This window comes from Mastomys coucha, unplaced genomic scaffold (genome assembly GCF_008632895.1).
Source record: "Mastomys coucha isolate ucsf_1 unplaced genomic scaffold, UCSF_Mcou_1 pScaffold12, whole genome shotgun sequence".
NCBI lineage: Eukaryota > Metazoa > Chordata > Mammalia > Rodentia > Muridae > Mastomys > Mastomys coucha.
In genome coordinates this window covers 94,861,176-94,881,972 of record NW_022196894.1, presented here as the reverse complement: position 1 = coordinate 94,881,972, position 20,797 = coordinate 94,861,176, and the positions used below count along the sequence as shown (strand labels likewise).

General features: G+C 45.0%; 1 protein-coding gene across 2 annotated transcripts in view; it reads left to right on the top strand.

The window, feature by feature from the left end:
* Dscam (DS cell adhesion molecule) overlaps window positions 1-20,431 on the top strand; it is a 579,765-nt gene extending 559,334 nt beyond the window's left edge. The window contains exons 33-34 of one of the 2 annotated variants that reach the window (XM_031364534.1): window positions 8,958-9,020; window positions 14,411-20,431. In XM_031364534.1, coding sequence (XP_031220394.1) covers window positions 8,958-9,020; window positions 14,411-14,766 — 419 coding nt within the window. In that variant the 3' untranslated portion in view covers window positions 14,767-20,431. The remainder of the gene's footprint in view (window positions 1-8,957; window positions 9,021-14,410) is intronic. The other variant, XM_031364533.1, reaches the window with a different exon arrangement.
* The last annotated feature ends 366 nt before the right edge of the window (window positions 20,432-20,797 follow it).

The following is a 20,797-nucleotide window of genomic DNA, read 5'->3' as shown; positions in this document are numbered from 1 at the left end:
ACCCCTTTAAATTATGATCACTGTGTTGGGTCTTATGGCATAGGGCAAAACTGAAACAAGGCCTTAATAAATTAATAAAAATATGCAAAATAAGAATTAACTATCTGGCAAGCAATCTCCCAGATGGACTCAAAAGTTGTGGCAGATGCAATAAAGAGTCCTAACTTCATTTTCACTCACTCTGTCTGCCTCTGCAGGGGAGAGAGCAGGCTGGTACTCCTGCGTGTTTTCATTCGTGTGTTTTGTTGCTGTTAGTGTTTATTTAAAAGGCAAATGAAGATAAGATGTGATAATGGCTTTTGGAACTTGCTCATCCTAGAGGTGACAAGAACAGCAGGAGGAGACATGAGCCACTGGGCACCTCCTGGGAACGATAGTTGAGTGTGACACTGCACCATTGCTCTAGGTTTGTATGTGAGCATAGTGTCAAATGCAGAGAAGCAGGGAGGAAAGAGAGGCTATTCTGGAGTAGCAGCAGACCTCCAGATAGTTGTTAGGGTCAGCCCCCAGAGTGTAGGGGGCTCCACACTTGCCTCTGGGAGCTTCTTCCTTTCTTGGTGGCCAGTAAAGTCCTGAAAGCACCCACTCCATCCACACAGCTTGTTTAACTACGCTCTGCTCTCTATAAGAGACCATGCCACCACTTCTCCTTCGGGTGTGATTTAGGGCATAGAAAGTGCCTCCAGGTAGCATGACTGACCTACTTTTGCAAGTACTACTTTAAGTCATGAAAGGCCTGACCTTCCCTTCTGATGGCGTGCTGTCTGAATGGTTGGGTTAAGAATTTCTTTTATTTAAAGTTTATGACATTGTTCATGACATTGTTACCTTAGGGCATCCTAGACATCGCCACAAAGTGGCTATCATCTTAATGCATTATTTAAAGCAAAGTGATTTTTATAACTTTAGATATGAATAATTTCTTGAGTCAATGTGAGTTCTGATGTACACAAACTTTGTTTTGTCTAAGCCACAGGGCTGAATTATTATTGGATCTTTAATATGTTTTATAGAGATTTCATCCTCTGGGAACCTTTCTGTTGTTCCTTCTCAATCCTTCAGGTAGTTTTGCATTAATTATCTTAAGAATTATCTATTATTAATATATTACTGGTATGAGATACAGAACTTGTTCTGCAGGAACCCAGGTCCAGCATGAGAGCATGTCTGAAGGTGTAGAGCAGGTAGATCAAATGCAGCATAGATGATTTCCTGAGTGAATTGTGGTCCTGGGTGACAGTTAGACCAGATTAACCTTTCTGATTTGGGTCAGAAACATGAGGGCTCTAAGGTCAGGCAGGAGTGACATCAGCTCTAAATGCACCAAGTGCGTGCATAATGTCCAAGGAAGTGAACAAGAGTCTGTCACAGTTCTGGTACCAGAATCTGGCCATAAAAACCCACATCCCACTCCCGTGGTCTTCTCTATCTTAATATCATGCTGTGGAGATGATGCAGGTCACTGAGGAGCAGTTGTGATGGGATATGTCAAGATGGCTGCATCCATGTCAAGTGAAAGACATGCAAAGCAAAAGGCTGCCTGCTGTTCTAACCTCCTTCAAGCCAGCAGCTCTTTGACCAGTACTTTAACTAACCCACCCTTCCCCTGTCCCCCTCTGAGTTCTGGATGAGGAATCTTATTTTCTGCTTCTGGGCACAGCCTTACCTTTGTCTGCATAGCTTTTTCTTCTCTACCAGCTCTTCATTTTATCACCTTATCTTTTTACTTTGTCTGTCTTCAGTACCAACGATTATGATTCCAAACTTTCAAATTCCCTACAAATGGGGATCAAGTTATATACATGGTCATGGCTCCAAGAAAGGAAGAGACAGGTCTCGGATATTTTTATCTTTTTCTCCCAGGGTCTATAGATATCCAATAGGCATCCAGGCAGTGTTCAAAAAAATAGTTTTAAATAAATTAACAGTGTTGAAATTGACACATAGTGCTATGCCTGTGCATTGTACATAGACATTATTGAATATGTCTTCATATTCAGTGTTGTATTCGTGACAAGATTGAGCAGTTGTATAGTATTTTAATTACCAGAAGTGATTAGTCAGATATATTAAAATACAAAAGGACAGTCAAGTTTATGCCAACATGCTTTTTTAAAAAATTACATATTTTTCCCTCTTGCCCTTGACAAATCCAGACAAATCGCTTCCAGAGAGAGGATAATCCCCAGAGAGTCAGAGTCTAGCTTTACATTTTAATAATAATGTCTGCCTTGAATTTTTAAGATACGTACATTTTATTACTAGGACGTGCTTGCTTTCTTCAGTCAGGGCTAGCTATTCACATCTTTAAAAAGGCAAAGAAGCTCAAACTCTATAGTCCTATGAGAAATTGCTAGAATGTTCCGAGGATCTTTCTCCTTGACTATAGCGCCCCTTCTTAGTTTTGTGAGTATCCTGAGCTACTTTCTGTTGCTATTTGGCCAAGGCTTCTCACTTATTCGTAATATTCAGCCCATACACCTGAGCCATGGTACAGCAGGGCTTGGCAAATCAACTCGCAGCCCATGCTCCCTTCATACTTGGCCTAGCAGCCTCCGGGAAACCATGGACCCTAAGGTATCTCTGTACATGCACTCTATAACCTAGCTTTAAATTTATCCATTCCAGCTCTCCACCAAAGATGGCTTTGAGGTCCCGGCTGGTCCATGGCTCACTCATCCAATAGCTGCTATCTAGAGTGTCTACCAAGTAACCAGATATTAGATACAGTTGTTAGATTATAATTTAGGATTCCTTCATCTCATTTTGTCGCCCTCTCCTAAATGTATGAGTTTCAGCCATGAGAGAGGGTGAGGAGCAAGCATAGTGTGTGTGTGCTCCGTGTCTCTAGGCACCACTTCCTTGGGAGACCCCTGACTCCTACTTTACAGCTTGCCTTTAGATTTTAGTGTTGTTTGAATTTTTACAGCCTGTGCATCTTAAGACAGTTACCAGAATGAGCTTCTTTTGCTTCTGTTCCTATGAAAAATTTATCAGGTATCTGCTGAATGGCTTGGGAGCTGAGAATATGGTACAAGACAGACTCAGAAAGACCCCACCTTATAAGAAGCTATAATGATGCAATTGTATGAGCCAACACCAAAGCTTTAGGTCATGCTAAGTGCTTGGTGAAAGGGAAGTAGCTTAGGGGTAGGGTACAATCTAGCAGTGGGTATCTTGGCAAAGATGGTCAGAGAAGTCTCCCAGAGGCAATGAGGTGTAAATTATATGAGAGATGTAAATTATATGAGAGAAGTCTCACAGAGGCAATGAGATGTAAACTATAAGAGCATAGAGAAGACCCTGTATGGCCATGCTCCAAAAGCAGACAGAAGAGAAAATAAAGGTTGGAGGGAGCTTGGTGTTTATAATGTGAGTCAAGAGATCCATCTGACCCATCAAACACAGGCAGATCCACATGCCCCACAGGGATGGAAGTTTAGGAGCTAGGCCAGGAGACTGAGCCTCTGCACAGCTCTTTTGTCCACTTTGCAGTTCATAGTAGAGCAATGTGCTCATCTCTACTCCTTCCTAGAAACCAGATCTCCCTGACAGGTAGTTGCAGCTCGGCTTCTTATAGATTTCCCTAGGATTCTAGTCTGTTCTCAGAGACAGTCCCTCAGTGTGCTCATTACAGAAAGATTTCTCAATGGTTCTATTCTTAGAATTCCAAGTATATGACCTAGTTTGCTTCCTATTATAATAAAAACCCATGACCAAAAGATACTTAAGGAAGAAACAGTTTATTTGGTGTACACATCCCAATCTAGTGAGGGAAATCAGGCCAGGAACTCAATCAGGAGCAGAGAGGCAGGCACCACAGAGAAACACTGCTGACTCCCTAACTCTCCATCACTGCTTAGCTTGTGTGTCTGCTTTTACCACCCAGAACCATCCGCCTATTGGTGACACTGCCTGCCCTCAGTGGGCTGGGCCCTCCCACACCAATTATTAATAAAACAGTACCACAGATGCATGCCTTCAGGCCGGTCTGATGGAAGCACTTCCTTCAGTCCCTCCTCTCAGGTTACTCTAGTTTGTGTTGAGGTGATAGAAAACTAACCAGCCACTCCATTTTCTTGAGACAAAAGTTAAGTATCTACATTCCTGGGTTTTCAGCAGCCACCCCCTCTACTGTCTCCCTCTGTCCCTGCCTTCAAGAGGAGCCTTCTGTCCCTGAGGCTCTAACATCACTACATGCTCTGCAAAGTTTACGTAGCCATTCTTGTTGCTTGCGCTATTAGCCATTCCCTTTCTCTGTATGTGTAGTCTTGGCTATGACTGCATTTTCTTTGGCTTCTGAGGCCCAGTGAGCAGCTCGATAATTTCTTTCTTGGATAATTTGCCGGGCTTAGGTTCTAGTTGTTGGAGAGTTGAAAGCTGTATCAGTCTCTCTGGAGGTGTTAAGTCTCAAAACCTTGCCCTGATGAACCAGTGATATAAAGAACAAAAAGGATACCTGTGTCCCTGTCAGTAACCAGAGGCAGCTTCCGGAGTCCTTTGCCATAGAAGACAAGCAAAAAAGCTCAATACAGTGACTTAAAAGACACTGGAAACTTTGTCAGAATGCATATATGTAGACTACTAATATTGACTAAAACTCTTAATATAGAAAAATATTGAGTATTATCCCACATGAAGTATTAATATATTTAACTAATACCTCCCATGATCTCGTTGGTTTATCTGAATAATATGTCATAATAGAGGCTGCAGAAAAAGGGGTCCTGACAATGCCACAGATAAATCTTTTAAAAATATCTAAGAAATTAGACAAAACTCAACTATGAAGGCAGGCATGCCCATGCACACACCCACATGCACACATGCATACACACACACACTCAGCATTATGAACATCTACAGAATATTCTGTAGAGACAAGAATGGAGAATACTGTCTTTTAACATGGTTCTGTGTGGCTTCTGCCAATATCATATTCTAATGCATCTCAGATCCTCAACTGGAAAAAAAAAGAACAGGACATAATTTCAAGAAATGTAACTGTGAATCATTTCTATGGCTCCCTACCACTCTTAAGATAGAAGCTGGCAAGACACTGAAGAGTCAACACTGCCCCTCCCCACCATCCTCCCCACCAGCTTCCCCCTGCTCTCCACTCTCCAACTTTAAGCCCCCTGAAACCCTGAGTTAGTTCCACTTTAACTCATCTCCTGCTGTGGGGTGGACCTAGGTCCGCCATCTTGTTTGCTGTGGTTGAAAGCTGAGCCTGTTAGTGTTAACCTGCTTTATAACACTGACAAAGTAGAAGCCCCTAGCCCAGGCTTCTACTTAGGTCAGCTGCCAGGGTGTGCTTCCTGAGAAGGCCTCTTAGGAGAGGTAGGTCTGTCTTAGAACCTCATGTCCCTTCCCAGTGTTCCCAGTAGGTAATAAACCCTCGTTCATGTTCATGAGCTTTCAGCTGCCTCAAGTCCAAAGAAGAGTTTCTGATCCCAATATGATATAAACTACTTTACTATTGAAGACTGTGGACCTGGGACCAACTCAAAGTCTTACCCGATACCTCAGTGTAGTTTTTTAAATCCATCGGCAACTAGGAAGATTGTAATACCAATGTACTCTTAAAAATGCATGAAGACTCCAAACCGCAAGCCAAGAACAGTAACTGAGCCCAAATGCTGGGCCCTCCGATATTAATGTCACATTATTTATTTAGAGTTTTTCCTCGTTGCTGTTTGGGAGTGAAGACTCGTTTACAGAGAGATTGGTTTACAAGGTTTTTTATTACCATGGTGTGACATTAATATTAAACTAAGAACGTGTTAGATCCCATCTGCCTGAGCTGAGGGCCGAGTCCACAGTGACCTTACCTCACAAGGTCCTTAACTGTACTGCGGCAAGACTCATCTCCATGGTCGTCACTGAAATTGTTAGAACTCTAGGGCTAAGTGCCCTGCGCTTCTTAGTTCTGCATCAATATCCAACCGCATCCAAGCACAGTCATCAAAGCCTTGTTAGAAATTGATGAAAGGTGTCTTTTTATGTCTCCCAGGAGGCAATTTATACCCCTGAGAACTGTGGTACACTTAGCCTTTCCATGAATTTAGGACAGCGTTCATGTAGCTTCCCAGTTCCTGGATAACAAGGTATTGTGGAGGGAAAGGGAAAAGCTGCTTCAGAGCACAATATGTCCATGATGTCCAGCCCTTACTAGCCCTACAATTTCCAGAGCAGATATACTTTACCCATTTTATAGGTGAGGCAGCTTAGTGCATAAGACTCTGTCAGGCTGAAAACCTCAAGACATTTATTTCATTGTCCCTGCCCCTGACTGTGGTGTTCCAGGGGGGTCGATGCCCCTGCACTTGACTGGGGTCCTTCAGGCAGAGTTGGGGGGGGCGTTCCCAGAGCTGTTTGGAAGCAGAGGAGAGATGAGTGTGAACTTGCAAAGCCTGACCCTTCCGGTTCACTCAGCAACCACCTTACCAGAGTCACTGGAGAAAGAAACACCTGGTTTTTGGTTCTGACTACTGTATGACTGACCCATCTTCCCATGGTCTTCCAGGAAGGTCAAGCTCCCATGGGCTGGTACATTGTAAAAGATAGAACCCTATACAGGTTGAGTTTAGTATGTCCCATGTAGAACCAGAAGGTAAGAAGGGCCTGCTTTCAGTTTTGTGAACTTTCACCATTTACACTGAGCGCTCCTAACAGGGGTGACATCAACACTTGAGGCAGGGTGGTTATCTGTGGTGCTGAGGGTCTTGATAACCTCCTACCATTTGACCCATAGATGCTAAGTAGCATACCTCTCTGCCCCCTTCACCATAATAATAATGTCACATATCCCCAGGGGTGAGGTCAACCTCAATGACTGGCCAAGACCAGATACTTCTGATTGTGTGGTGTATGACAATTTGTCATGGGGTCAAGGGACAGGGACAAGGTGGGTAGACTGACTCCCACTCCAGGACTTCTGTTAGCATTCTAATGGGTTTTGCCCTCCTCTTTCCAGAAATGACCTACCAGGCTTTGTGCATGAGTCTGAATACATTGAGAAAGCTCAAGAAGGTTTTAGCTAAAAAGAGACAACATTAGCATAGAGCGGCTTACACACCATCAGGACAGACAGGGCCTGACTGCCCCCTTCCTGGGTGGAGGATGACAGGCTCTGAGCCTTAGGTGCTGATGGATGAGAGGCTGCAGCAACAGGAATCTTGTCTAGGAGGGGTCAGGGAGGCAGTAATTACATCTCTATGCTGACTGGTTAGGAGAAGGGAAGAAATCGATGCCAGCTTACTTAATCTGGACTTTCAGAAACATTACTGTCACTGAAGGTTCCCAGAGGGCTGGGGCAGGGGATGAGAAATGAGACATTGTATCAGAAAAAAACAAAACAAAACAAAACAAAAAAACACAGCACTGAGCTAATAGCTAAATTGCACTCTTCCCTTGAGACATGAGTCGAATCCAAGGCCTGGACTCCTCCTAGAAGGGCAATGGTGGGTGCCATTTGTCATCTGTAGCAAGACCCAGGGGGAAAAAACGTAAGAAAGAATGCCTAGAACAGGTGTGTATCATTCTGGTGGATATAGCAATATCTTTGAAGCTGAGAAGAGGGTATTCTGCGAGTGTAGCGCACAGGTCTGTCACACTCACCTCTCTGACGTCCGGTGAGCCATAAGAGGCTTGTCTTCTCCATGGCTTCTCTCTACCCCACCTTTAATTCTCCATGGCTGTGTTTCCTCTTCTTACCTTCTGCTTCCGTCTTCCTGCATGCATCCATCTCTTTGATCTCTGTCTTCTACTGTCCCTTCTCTCCTTTGACTGCCTCTCATCCAGTCCCTGCTCTCACCACAGCCTACCCCTCCCTCCCAACCCAACCTCACAAACCACCATGTGCTCAGCATCTTTACCTCTGCCACAGCTCCCTACTGTTCTTTTGCTTTGCTGAAACAGAGGTGTGGACTCCAAGAGCAGAGGGCAGGGGGTCTTGATGGGTATGCGGTGTGTGCGTCAAAGTTGCCGGAGTTGGTAGTGGATTGTGTTTCGAAGGCCCAGCTGGGACTCCAGTAAGCATCTACCATCAAGCCTGGGTTCCTGCTTGGCTTGAGAAGGAGGCATCCACTGGGTTGAAGAAACTTGGGGGGAAGCTAGACATGCAGGCAGTGGGGTGAGCAGAGACAAAGGAGATGGAGAGTAAGGAATGGAATGCAGGTCAGATGTTCCTCTTCACCTAGGATGGGTGTTATTCTGCTTTCCTGATCTCTCTCTAAATGACAAACACCACTCACCCCAAAGCCATTAGTCTGCCCCAAAGCTGCAGACTGCAGCCTGGCTCTCCGCACACAGTGTGAGTACTGTGCTTTGACTCTAAGGTTTGTGCAGCACCAGATCCCACACACCGGATGCCCAAGGGTGTGTATGTACCTGCCAAAGGTGGCACCCTGGTATATAATCCATGGTATGTATATGGAATTCAGAGCAAAAGGGCCCTTGCGTCGCTGACTGCTGATACTTTTGGGTAGCAGCAACTCAGAGGATCCTGGCTAACCAACATGGGGGTCTGTTTCCTCCGTGGAGTTAGAGGAGCTACGGGAAGTCAGATCCAGTGAGCCCTCCCTGCCAAGCTCTGGTTGACTTTGGGGCCAGAACAAACAGGGTCTGCTTCTGCAGGATAGGAGAGCAAGCAAGGAGCCATAGCTCGGGTTTGGCAGAGGAGGAAGGAGGGAGAGCAAATGGAGGCACCAGCATCAGCCTCAGCTGAGCTTCTCTGGGTTCCCAGCATTATCAAGGACTTTCTGGAGCTTCTTCAACCTTTTCTCTTCCCTAGGCTGGTGGAGGCAGATATGACCAATGGGAAAGGAGGGGATGTGTCTGCTAATGGGGAGACCCTAAGCCCATCACAGACAGTAAGAAACGGTGTCAGTTTCCCGGGCTTGCTGTGACCAGTCACCACAAACTTGGGAGCTTAAAACAGATTTATTCTCTCGCAGTTCTAGAGACCAGAAGTTCAAAGTCAAGACACCAGCTGACACATGTTCCTCTGAGGGCTCTAGGTAAGAGCACATTCATGGCCAATCCCAGCTCTGCTGACTCCAGGTTAGCCCTGGGCTTTTGGCCGCACCACTCTGGCTCGGCTTCCACCCCGTCATGGCTCTCCCCGCTGTGTCTCTGCACCACCCACGTTCCTCTGCCTGGCTCTTCTAGAGACACATGTCACCGGATTTAAAGTCTATATTAAATCCAAATGATCATTTCTCGGGTCACTTAATTTTCATCCCATCTACAAAGGCCACTTCTCTGAGTGAAGCCAAACTCAGAGTCCTGGACTTGTGTCCACAGGGACCATGAATTGACTTTCTCGTTCTTCTGATAGGCCACCTCTAAACTCCTGTTCTGTGATGAAACTCGCATGTGAACTACTTAATGAAAGCCTTACCATAGCCCCCATAGTGGATACATGTATTTCCACTTTTGGGACTAGACACCCTAGCCCAGATCTATTTATCATGCTTGGAATGTCCTTCCAACCTCCAGGATGCACTTAACAGTCCACTGGAGTCAAGAATGAATGTCTCCCGTATGACACAGACAGGTAGGGAGGCAGGACAGGCAAGTATGTCAGTGTCCAGTAGTCACCTTCTACCCTGAGTTCTTCTCTTCCAGGAGCAAACATCTCAGTGGTGACCTTGATGTGTATAGGCATATAGGATCTGTGAGTCCCATCTCCCCATCGGTATTTAACTAGTGTGTGGGCTTCTATTCCAGTGGACATAAAATGCTGACCATAAACACAGCTCAGTGTTTCCTTCCCCTGGTGCTTCCTTCCCCATAAGCACATGCATTATTCAGCATGTCCGTTTGATGCACTCACACAGCTGAAAGAGCTGCTCTGACCACTCATTAGAAACACACTCTACATTTGAAAAAGAGCCAATGAGAGCAACTACCTAACTCCATGTAGCTTTGCCTGTTAACTCCTGTTCCTTAAGAGATATTAGATGTTCAGAGCTGCTTTGCAGAACCTACAAGGAGACCCAGCTGTGAAGATCTTTCCAGTTTCATCATGAAAGATCTGCACTTCTAAGGGTTTTTGTTTGTTTGTTTGTTTGTTTGTTTGTTTTTTGTTTTTGTTAAAAAACTTATCAAAAAAACCTTTTTGGTCACTGCACCAAAAGAGAGAACTCTGATGCCACAGGCAGAAATTTTAGGCACCATGTTTTTAAAATATTTAATTATATAATCATTGTATGTGCATAAATGTGCATGTGTGAAAGTCAGACAACAACTTGTGGAAATCCTTTCTCTCCTACCATATAGATCCTGGGAATCATACTCAGGCCTCCAGGCAAGGTGGCAAGTGCTTTTACCTGCTGAGCCAGCACAGGGCATTGTGTTCTCATTTTGAATATGTTTGTCTTGATCTGTCCAATCCCCAAATTAGAGCAGTTTGTAATCTGCTTGAGACTGAGATGCTACAAGCTTTTTAGGGTTCATAACTGTCCAGGGTGCAGAGTGAATAAGTGAAGACCGAGGCCCAAGTATGTCATAGCACATCAGAAATATCCCAAGCATGCAAGATAGAGTCAGATCTCAGAAGCAGTCACAGATCATCTTAACGTGGCCCTTTAAACAACCATGAATAAACACCGGGACACCAGGGTGAAAATAATCATACAATTGAATAAAAGAGTAAATCAGTATAATTTGCTCATTGGACTCTTGTAATAAACACTCACTTTTAGGGAACTAGATATATAAGATTTCACACATGTCAAAATTGGTTTAGTGGCATGTATTGATTCACAGAGCAAGCATCCTTCACATTGAAAAATGATTTTCCATCCTACTTATATGCATGCATAGGTATGTGTGGTTTGTGCATGTATGCATGGAGTGCTTCTCTCTCCTCCCTATTCCTTAATGCAGGACTGCTCACTTGGCCCCAGGGCTTGCCAGTATGGCTTAGTCCTGCCAACCTGCTTGCTCTAGAGTACCTGTCTCCATCATAAGAACTCTGGAATTACAGGCAAACAGTTACACCCTCCCAGCACTGATCTGGATTCTAGGTATCAAAACCCAATTCTTCATGGTTACAGGGTAACAAACACTTTTTCTACTGGACCATTTTCCTGGACAATTCTCTGTCTCATTTCTAAATTGCCTATCTGTTAATGGTTTTGTATTCATTTCTACATAATTAGTTCTTTGATAGAGAAAGCTGAAGAATAGATCCATTACTACAAGGAAGGAAAAGAATTTAAGACTATAAGGTTTCATTTTTTAAAGTTAAATTCTTGTAATTTTCTTTTTCAGGAGCAAATCCTTCCTTTCACATTAGTCTCTGCACAGGTTGCCTCTGTCTGAAGCAAGGACCCAAAACCCTGTTCAGAAGGGTAGTAAACTATGTCACTTCACTCCACCAGAGGGTCATGGTCAGTTTACTGAATGTTTGTGACTTGACTCCCACAGGGCTCAGTCTTATGTGTGAAGTTGGCAGTGAACTGGAGTGTGTTGAATTTCAGGAACCAAACTCAGAGAGCGTGGCCAGGACATTTGGGTGACTGACACATGGTGGCTCTCTATGTATCCATGTAATTTCCACATCACTCTCTTCAGTCCTTAACAGGGAGGGCAAGACAGCCTGAGGAAGCCAATGAGGGGATGTAACCACACCAGCAACACCGTGCCAGTGTGACACACAAGGGAATCATCTGGCAAATTTCCAAAGAACGGGGTCACTCTTCCTCATGTTCTAGGGAGATCTTAGAGAGACTGGTTTCATTTTGAGGAAAGGAAATGGTCCTTTCAGATGCTTGTCAGTGCTTGCCTTGGGTTTACTTCTCCCTAGAAGCCTTATGCCATAAACTGCAGTCCCTGACATCCTGCTGACTGTTCAGAGGGGAAGGCAGAGAACTTTCTGGGGTGCCAAGTTTACTCCTGCTCTAGACCACCTGGTTGGGGACCTTGAACTTACAGGAAGTTGAGGAGCCCCAGGAATATTATGAAGCAAAATGAGCAGGAACTTTCAGCCATTTTAGTCAGAAAGGTGGAGAAGCTGAGCTGTGCAAGGAGTGTCATGGGAGAAGTCCAATCCCTCCGGATTCCACATGGCTGCCCATCCTCTAGCCAGCCATCTTTCCCCAACACAACATTTCATGATCAGTGGTTTGTGTTTGATTCTGTTTATAAAATAAAATACCAAAGGTGGGTTAAATTTATGAAGAAAATGAGCTGCTTTAACTCAGTGTTAAAGGCCTAACCTACAAAAACCATAATGCTGGCCCATGGCAAATGGTGGAAATGTGACAAGAAGGTCACCCTCTTACCACAGGAAGCCAATTAGAGGCTGAGACCCCTGTATCTCTTCCAAGATCTTGCCCCTATTATCCTAAGGCCCTCCACCAGGTCTGAGGCCCGAGCCTCCAATGTATGAACACATACACATCACAGTGCAGTCTACCATCTGCCCTCTCTTCTGCCTCCAGGTTCTATGCTCACACTGGACTCACCCTTTCCCTTCACCACTGTGGCTTCACACCTGAAGACGTTTCACACAGACAGCCTTCATATCTCAATTTTATTCTTCTCTTACATCCCATAGCTACTCCCACTCCAAGAGCAGGCCATCTGCCTCTCTCATCTGCACATTCTCCTCCAGCTGAGGCCTGAGCTGCTCACCTGGTATGTGAGCCAAGACACTGAGTTCCTGAGGCCTCAAGATAGGCAGGTGATCACCATGGGGTCATGTCAACCAGCTGCACATGGCCCTTGCCTATGTGGGTCATAAGTCAAGAAATGTAAGATGTGTAAGATAGGCTAGAGAGTGATCAGTGTATCTTCCAGGACAGCAGAGACTAAATGCCAGGCTGAGTCCAGCTCAAGCTACAGCACGTGGCTGCCTCCAGAGCTCACCCCAGCATGCTAACTGTTTGCAGTGGTTGGTGGAATGGACTAATGATTCTACCCAAGGTCAGGGAGACAGACGGGGACAAAACCAATTCAAAAGATAATATTAAATTAGAGTAACCAGGAGAGGAAAAAAATAGGTTTTAATGTCTGAAAAAAAATGCTGATGATGTTAAGTAGTGTTGTCCACACAGGAGAATGGGGTATTTAGGGTCTGAGAGGCCATGAGGACTGGTCTTTCTGACCTAGATTTGCAGACTGCAGCAGCTTACATTCAAGGTAGATGTCTATGTGCACAAAGCTTCTGAAGCCCATGCCTGGAACGCAGGAGATTACAGAAAGGAGAAATATTGATAACAGACGACACAATCACCCGGACCTCCTAAAGGAGGCCGAGGAGAGTTCTGTGTTGTGAAGCGCATGGGATGCAGTAGAGGAGAGTGAAGAATGGTGGCCAGAGGCACAGAGGCAGCTGGGAGAGAGACCACAGAGCTGATGCAGACAAGTGCTAATGGCATCAAACATTGCCAGAGTTGAAGCCATGACAACTGGAGACAGGAGTGACCTCCAGGATAATGGCTTCTGTTCTTGAAAGCTGCAGATGTCGTGTTGGATAGTTCAGAGTTAAAAGGAAATGGACGGCATTTAGATGAAACACAAGGAGTTTCCTGGGAAATTCTCCAGGGGATTAAGAGAGAAGACTAGGGGAAGGAAGGGAGGGTGCAGGCACCACGATACAGACCTAGAAGAGCAGAAGGAGGCAGAGAAAAACATAGGCCTCAGTGTTTACCTTAGAAGAATATAGCCTGGTAACAAGACATCATGGAAAAGGAGGGGACTGTGAGGAGAAAGCCACCAGGGTACAATAGGAGGATCCCAGAGGGGAGGAAGCCTCCACAAGTGGGGGGTATTGGTGGAGGCTAGCATCAGGTACCCCCTTTCCCTAAAGCCAGTTCTCTTGAAGGAGAAAAGAATGTGTGGTCTAAGCCGTTCTTATCTCCACCACAGCATGGCCAAGACAGAGGCGATGAAGGACATGGTCAAGAAAAGCCTTGGTGAGAAGGCTGGGGGCTGGGCCGTTTGCACCTCCATCCATCATCCACAGCTGCCTAAAGTCACACAGCTTCATAGATGGTCAAGAGTAGAGCCAGTAGTTCCTTTCTTTAGCATCTTTGGCTCTGCCCTCCAACCCCTGGTAACCCATACTTTCAACCACATGGGGAATTTGGTCTCACAGTTCATATCCAGCAGACATTTTGCCTCTGGTGTACATTGATTTTCTGGTAAGCATGTCCAGACCTTGTTAGCTTCATGTCTTGGGCTCTCCTATTGCAGAACTAGTATCCTGTGACCTATGGGAAAGAAGTCTGAAGACGGCTGTGGGTGCCTCTCTGAAGTGTACTCTAATGAGGTGTCTTAAGAAGTGTCCCCAGTGCAGTGGGAACTCTTTCTCTAAAGTTCCCACTGTGGGTTTCCAAGGTGTTCTGCCCAGGTAAGCAAATGAAGAAACCATCTAACTCTCTGTGTTTGTCTCCAGGCGACCTCATACACCTGCCTCCATACCTACGAATGGACTTCTTGTTAAACCGGGGCGCACCAGGCACCAGCAGGGACCTGAGTTTAGGACAAGCGTGCTTGGAACCCCAGAAAAGTCGGACCCTGAAGCGCCCCACGGTCCTTGAGCCCACCCCTATGGAGGCCTCCTCCTCCACCTCTTCCACACGAGAAGGACAGCAGTCGTGGCAACAAGGGGCCGTGGCCACCTTACCTCAGCGAGAGGGTGCAGAACTGGGACAGGCAGCTAAAATGAGCAGCTCCCAAGAGTCACTGCTGGACTCCCGGGGCCATTTGAAAGGAAACAATCCCTACGCAAAATCTTACACCTTGGTATAACACATGGCGCCGGATGGACAGTGGTTGTAAATACAATTTAAACGAGCCAATCAAAGCTACCTTTTTTTTACGGAATTCCAATATTTATAATTAAAGAAAATTGCCAAAATATATTAAAAAAAAGAAAGAAAGAAAGAAAGAAAAAGAAAGAAAGAAAGAAGGGAATACTGAAACCACAGACAGCGCAAAGACTACTCTGCTTTTTTCCGTCTGCGTGTGGCTCCGTCTGCCTGGGCATCTGAGTTTGGGGGGAAGAAGTCCACTTTTATGATTTTCACAGGCTATAGCATTTTTACTGATTTTCTACAAAAGTGCATGGGGACTCATTAAACCTTCTGAACAGAAGAAGTTCTAGCACACAAGAGTCAAAAAAGGAAATGGGGGGAACTAGCCTATTTGTGAATCGAAGAGGGACGTTGACATGGGGGCAGGGGACAGCTTCCATCACCTCGCACACCTTTCCTTCCCACTAGGAACCAGGCCCTCGGTTTGATTTTTCTGTTGTTAATTAGGATGAGTGCTGTCAGTGAGGGGGTGGGATGGGAAACCCATTTGGTTTTCTTTTTTTGTTTATTTTTTAATTTGATGAGACACTCTTTGCATTTTGTCTAAGCGAAATAAAAGAGAAAAGGTGGTCTGCCTTTATTTGCATGTCTACTGATACCTCCTATCCATTGTTCGGGCCTCCTTCCTGCTCATACTGGTGTTTGTGAATAAAATGGCTGCACCCAGTGCCCAACTAGGAAAAAGATGCTAAGTTCTGAACAGCTCAGGTGTTGCTGGGAAGAGACAAGAAGATACAACATTAAATCCATGGATGGAAACCACACCAAAGGCAGCCTGGTCTCCGTCCAGTATTCTAAGCCCTTCACAGGACTCAGGTCCTTGTCAGTCGCAGGACCTGCTCTCTAACTCAGTAGGGGTCAGCAGACCATTTCCAAATCCAGCGCACTGCTCTTTGTCAATAAAGTTTTATTGGAAGAAGTCCAAAGACCCTACGCTCCATTTGCATTATCTTTGGTTGCTTTCATGCTGTGATGTCAAGTTGAGTGACAGTGTGTCACACAAAGCCAGTATTCTGTCTCTTCACAGGAGATGCTTGCTCAGCCCTGAAGTTGCTTTAGTCCTGACTTGTATGAGAAAGGAACAGATGCTGTGTCCCACCTTCCCTGCCCTGCCCTGCCTCCATTGTGACTAACAGATTCACAGCAGACCATCTTCAAATGTGTTACCTCCTCATGTTCTCCTTGGCACCCAGAGAAAAATCAGTTCATAGACAAGGGTGTTTGCCCAAATTCCAAGTATTTGTTTTCCTTTCTCTGTGTCTAAATGCGTTGTTACGGGGCTCACTCAAACATAGGACCTACTCACAAACAGGAGGCACCATATCCTACATCCCTTGGCTCTTCCACAGCGTGCCTTAGAAATAACCTGCCATCCTCTAAGGCAGCAAAACCCCATTCTCTAAGAGGGAAGGAGAATACGGCCTGTTACTTTAATTTTGGCACTGACTGGAAAAAAAACCTGAGCCCACATCCATAGCTCTCCATGTCTGAGTAACAGCACACACAAGTGCTTCTTCAGACCTTTCCTATGTGTCCCCATGACCAAAAACCCTGGTGCAGTCATTACTATCGAGAACTCAATTACAACACTCCATTCCCCCACTCCTGCCTCTCTTCTTCATCCCTCCTCCCTTCCATCTATCTTCCAGACAGACTCTGTGCCTCCTGAGCTTCAAGCACACAGAGCACAGGCAGAGCAGGTACAAGACTCTGTCATAGCCATGCAACAGCTCTGACTTTAGGGTTCTGTGACAGTGCGGTGTGTGCTGCTTGCCATGGTTTCAGAGCACAATTTATTCTCAGCATCCTCGTGGAGGCAGAAGAATCAAGATGTGGCTTTCTAGAGAAAGAAAGACCATAGCATTCATAGGTCTGAAAGTTGTAGAGTTCCCATACTTGGAAGTTTATTCTTTTTAAGTCTTTTTTTTTCTCCCGAGATGTAAAAAAATAAAAATAAAAATAAAAGATTTGATGTGTTTGCCTCTGCAATGGATTGCTTGCAAGGTTCCTGCCTTAAAAAAAAAAAATGCTCATTAAGTAAATTCCACATGCAAGCACTGTATCAACCCACCCCCAACCCCCGCGTCTCAAGTAGGGTCTGACACTACTGTCTACAAAGGGGTGTAGAGCTGTGAATTAAAAGACCATTATTACAGCAATAACAGTGAGTTTTCCTCTGTACCCTCCTGTCTCTATTCTGATTTGTTTGGGGGAAGTCAATGGACTATCTATGTCCTCACACAGGACTGTGGGAACTTCATTGTAGTTTCATACAGGAAAGTTTTATTTTCATTGTCTAAAGAGTTTGTCCCAGGGATTTCTCCAGCTCTCAGACCAACATAATCTTCTCTTAGAATGATCATCTCGGATCAGTTCTTTAGCTGCTGCCTAACAGTTTTGGGGTAAGTGGGGAAAAGTTAGTGGACTGGGTTTTCCTCAATCTGTCCAAATAGCCCCTCTATAAGGTAAGCAGGTAGGAGGTACGTGTGAACCACATGGAGATCTCCACTCCTGCAATCTCCAGATCCTGGGGCTTCTGTTTAGTACACATGTCTACCTGATGCTGTTCTTACATTCATGTCCACAAGGCTAAGAAAAGAGGATGGAAAATTTGAACAATGAAATAGTGTGATACTGGTCACAAGCTAGGCAGCCAAGTTCTGAGGCCATCCTCTTAGCACCCCTGTGACAGGGACTCCTGTACTATCATTAAGACACAGGAGAACACCATTGCTTAGATGGCTCTTAAAACCAGCAAATAATTTCTCAGTTAAGGTCTTTCTGACCTGGTGCTATGATATAGGAACAACTGGATTCCATTTTAAAACAACCAGGACAGCATCCTTGAATTGAGAGGCCAAGCACTAGTTTGTCACAGTCCAGCTTTAGAAAGGACCGTTAAAAGAATTTAACAGTGGGTCAACGTGAGAAAAATCTTAGTTTAACTTTCTAAAGAATATATAACCCAGAGTTGATCTTGGCTCTTAGATAAACACACTAATGCTCAGGGTTCCGGACACCACATAGCTCCTCTTCTTGATTATGGGTCCAAAATGACCATTAAAGCACAGGTGAGATGAAGTGGAAAGGTTTTCCCTATTTTTCTCATAAATCAAGTAGCTGCAACATTTAACATGGGCTTAAACCAAAAAGGAGTACAAAAGACTACTTTTGTCAAAATGCTGAAGGAGAAGCCATGAGATGACCAAGCCCTTGTAAGACAGGACCACTTTAGGGTCAGATGGTAGCTATAGGACCCTACTGACTGCAAACAAGGTGGATCTCAGCTAATAGGATCATCCCAGGGTTATCAAGCAGGATCTGGGAAGTATGTGCTAATCCTCAGTACCTTGTCCAACAGGCACCCAACAATTAGGAATATCTTCCCAGTAGGGGCTTTGGGTAAAACTTGTTCAACAAAGTTTGCATAGAAAGTGACCATGAAAGACAGTGTGTCCTTGATTAGTGAAGGTGGGTTTTCTTGTAAATAATGAAAACAACTTCTCCCTCTGAGACAAATCCCTGGTAGGGTAGCCAGATGACCCGTTCAGACTTGGAACTGCCCAGACAGTAGACAGAGAAAGTCTGAGTTCACACCTTCACTGGTCCCTGAGATCTAGGAGGTCAGGGAGCATCCCCCTCCCACTTCCAAATTCAGTCCCGTCTTATCTTCTCCATCGAACCCCTGGTGGCTTGCGTATCATACCACATTGACCCAGTATCCCCATCTATACCAGATCTTTACACATGTTTATCATTGTCTTCTGACTTAATGTGCAACCTATTACCTATAATGTTGTTATCAGTTCTCCTACCTAAGCATGCCCACTCCATCAGGAAAGAAATTTGTCTTAGTTGTGCATGTCCTCAGTTTCCAGAAGGGAGCAGAGTGAGCACCCTAAGTTCAGAGAGTCTCAGCTATGACATGGCCACAAAGCATCACAGAGTCTGCTTGGCAAACTGGGAGCCCCAGCTCCCTTCCTGCACTCTGTAGAGACAAGATGCAGCTCACACCTGCAAGGGATCCACCCATAAGTGTTTTGACTTTGGGGAAAATGTCAGTCAGGGTTTTTTTTTTATTGTTGCTCTTGTTGTTCCCTATCTTCTCAAACTCTAACTTCCAGTCAAAGCAAAATCTAAAACTTGGGGAAAGTGACTTTGAGCACCCGGCAGGGTGCTTGCTTCATCTCCCCAAACAAAGCCTGTGAGCCTTTGTGTCCTGGAGACTTCAAACAAAGTACAAGAAGAAAGATGTGTTTATCAGTCCTAGCTCTGTGTCCCTTGAGAGGACAGGATTCTGTCTCAAGGAGACAGCCCTTTCATGGAGGAAAACAGGTTATGGAACGTACAGTTATATGTGTATCAGTGACTAGGAAGTGCTTAGACGGGTCCCTGGGCACAGCAGGGCCTGGATCCATCAGGCACCACGGCATCAACACAAGCAGAGTCTCCAAGCACAGTCTATGAAGAAACAGGGTTGTACTTCCAGAGTTGAGTTATGCTCAGGGTCCTCTACTGTTGACCTCTGTAAGGGGACCCATTCCTAAGCATAGAATGAAACATGTCTTCTGAAGTTCAACTTCTCAGGTGGAATATCAATGGCTCTACATTGCAACCCAGGATTCAATGCCAGGCAGATGGAAGCCGGACCTTGTCTTGAGAACCAACAAACTCAATCCAACGAAGCAGGCATGCATGCCTTCCACCACCACAGCCCTCTGACTGCCCTCCATGCTAAGATGTCAATGTGTCAAGCCAGCACTGTGGCAATTCTGACTGTCCATGGGATATGACGGCTTCCCTTCCCTCTGGAACTAACCTCTCCAGTTGGTTCTCTGTGAGGCTCTTCCATGCGTCTTGGATTAGGGCATGGCACGTCACATACACGTGTAACAAGAGCTGACCCTCAATGTCAAGATGCTGATATTCTCAGTGAGAAGACCCAGAGCTTTGCTGTGAACTGAGAATTATGACAATGCTTCCAGAGAAGCATCTCAGAGCATTAGAGTAGGGAACTTCACCACTGCTATGTCACTAACTGCCCATGCTCATCAGAGAACTTCCTCAAGGCTTTTATCTGCTTGCCTGCCTCTCCTGCTTACCCTTCAGAACACAACAGTTGCATGGGGATTTTAAGGTTTAACAAGGTACACTATAGCACAGTAAAAGACACCTGGTATACTTCTGGATACCCATGTTTGACACCAGCACCAACTCCTCCAAAAGCTCATCATAGGATCTCGAGCAAAGTCAACTGCTATGGACAAATATACACAGGTGGCTGGACCAGATCTTCAAATTCTGATGACTCCCCAGGGAGATGAATCTTCTTAGTATCTCCCAGGACAGATGTGTGAAAGTCATCACAGGGCCAATGCTACTTCTCATTTGTTCTGTTTTCTTGTGGTTTTGTTTTTGTTTTCTTTTCTGTAGTCCTACACTCCACACAAGCAGCAGTAAAGTGGATAAATGCTTTCAAGGTTCATTGTGAAATGAGGATGGGGTATAGGAGAATTGTGGGATATAAAACAGTAGTCTAAATGTCCATGAGCCTGGTGTAGGAAGCAGATTTTAATCTTTTTTAAATAAACTTGTAAACTCAGCTTGTGGTTGTGTTTACTTATTTGTTTGAGACAGTGTCGACCAGACTAGCCTCAGACTTTTAGCAATCCTTTTGCCTCAGCCTCTGGAATACTCAGATTATAGATGTGAGCCAGCAAACCAAACTTCTGTGTTTGTTCTTTATTGGGGAGAGGACAGGGAGAAGAAACAACAGCTTGGTGGCTTGCAAGATAAAGGCTCTAGAGTCTTTACTATGGGTTGCATGAAATCTCACATGTTGCTGCTGAAAAGATCAGCCTTCCCCAGGCCCTTGTAAATACTGTTTTTAAGTCCGGGCTCTACTCAAACATGATCCATAGTAGTTCTTGCTGGCCCTGTATATGACCATCAGTAGAAGCGATTGA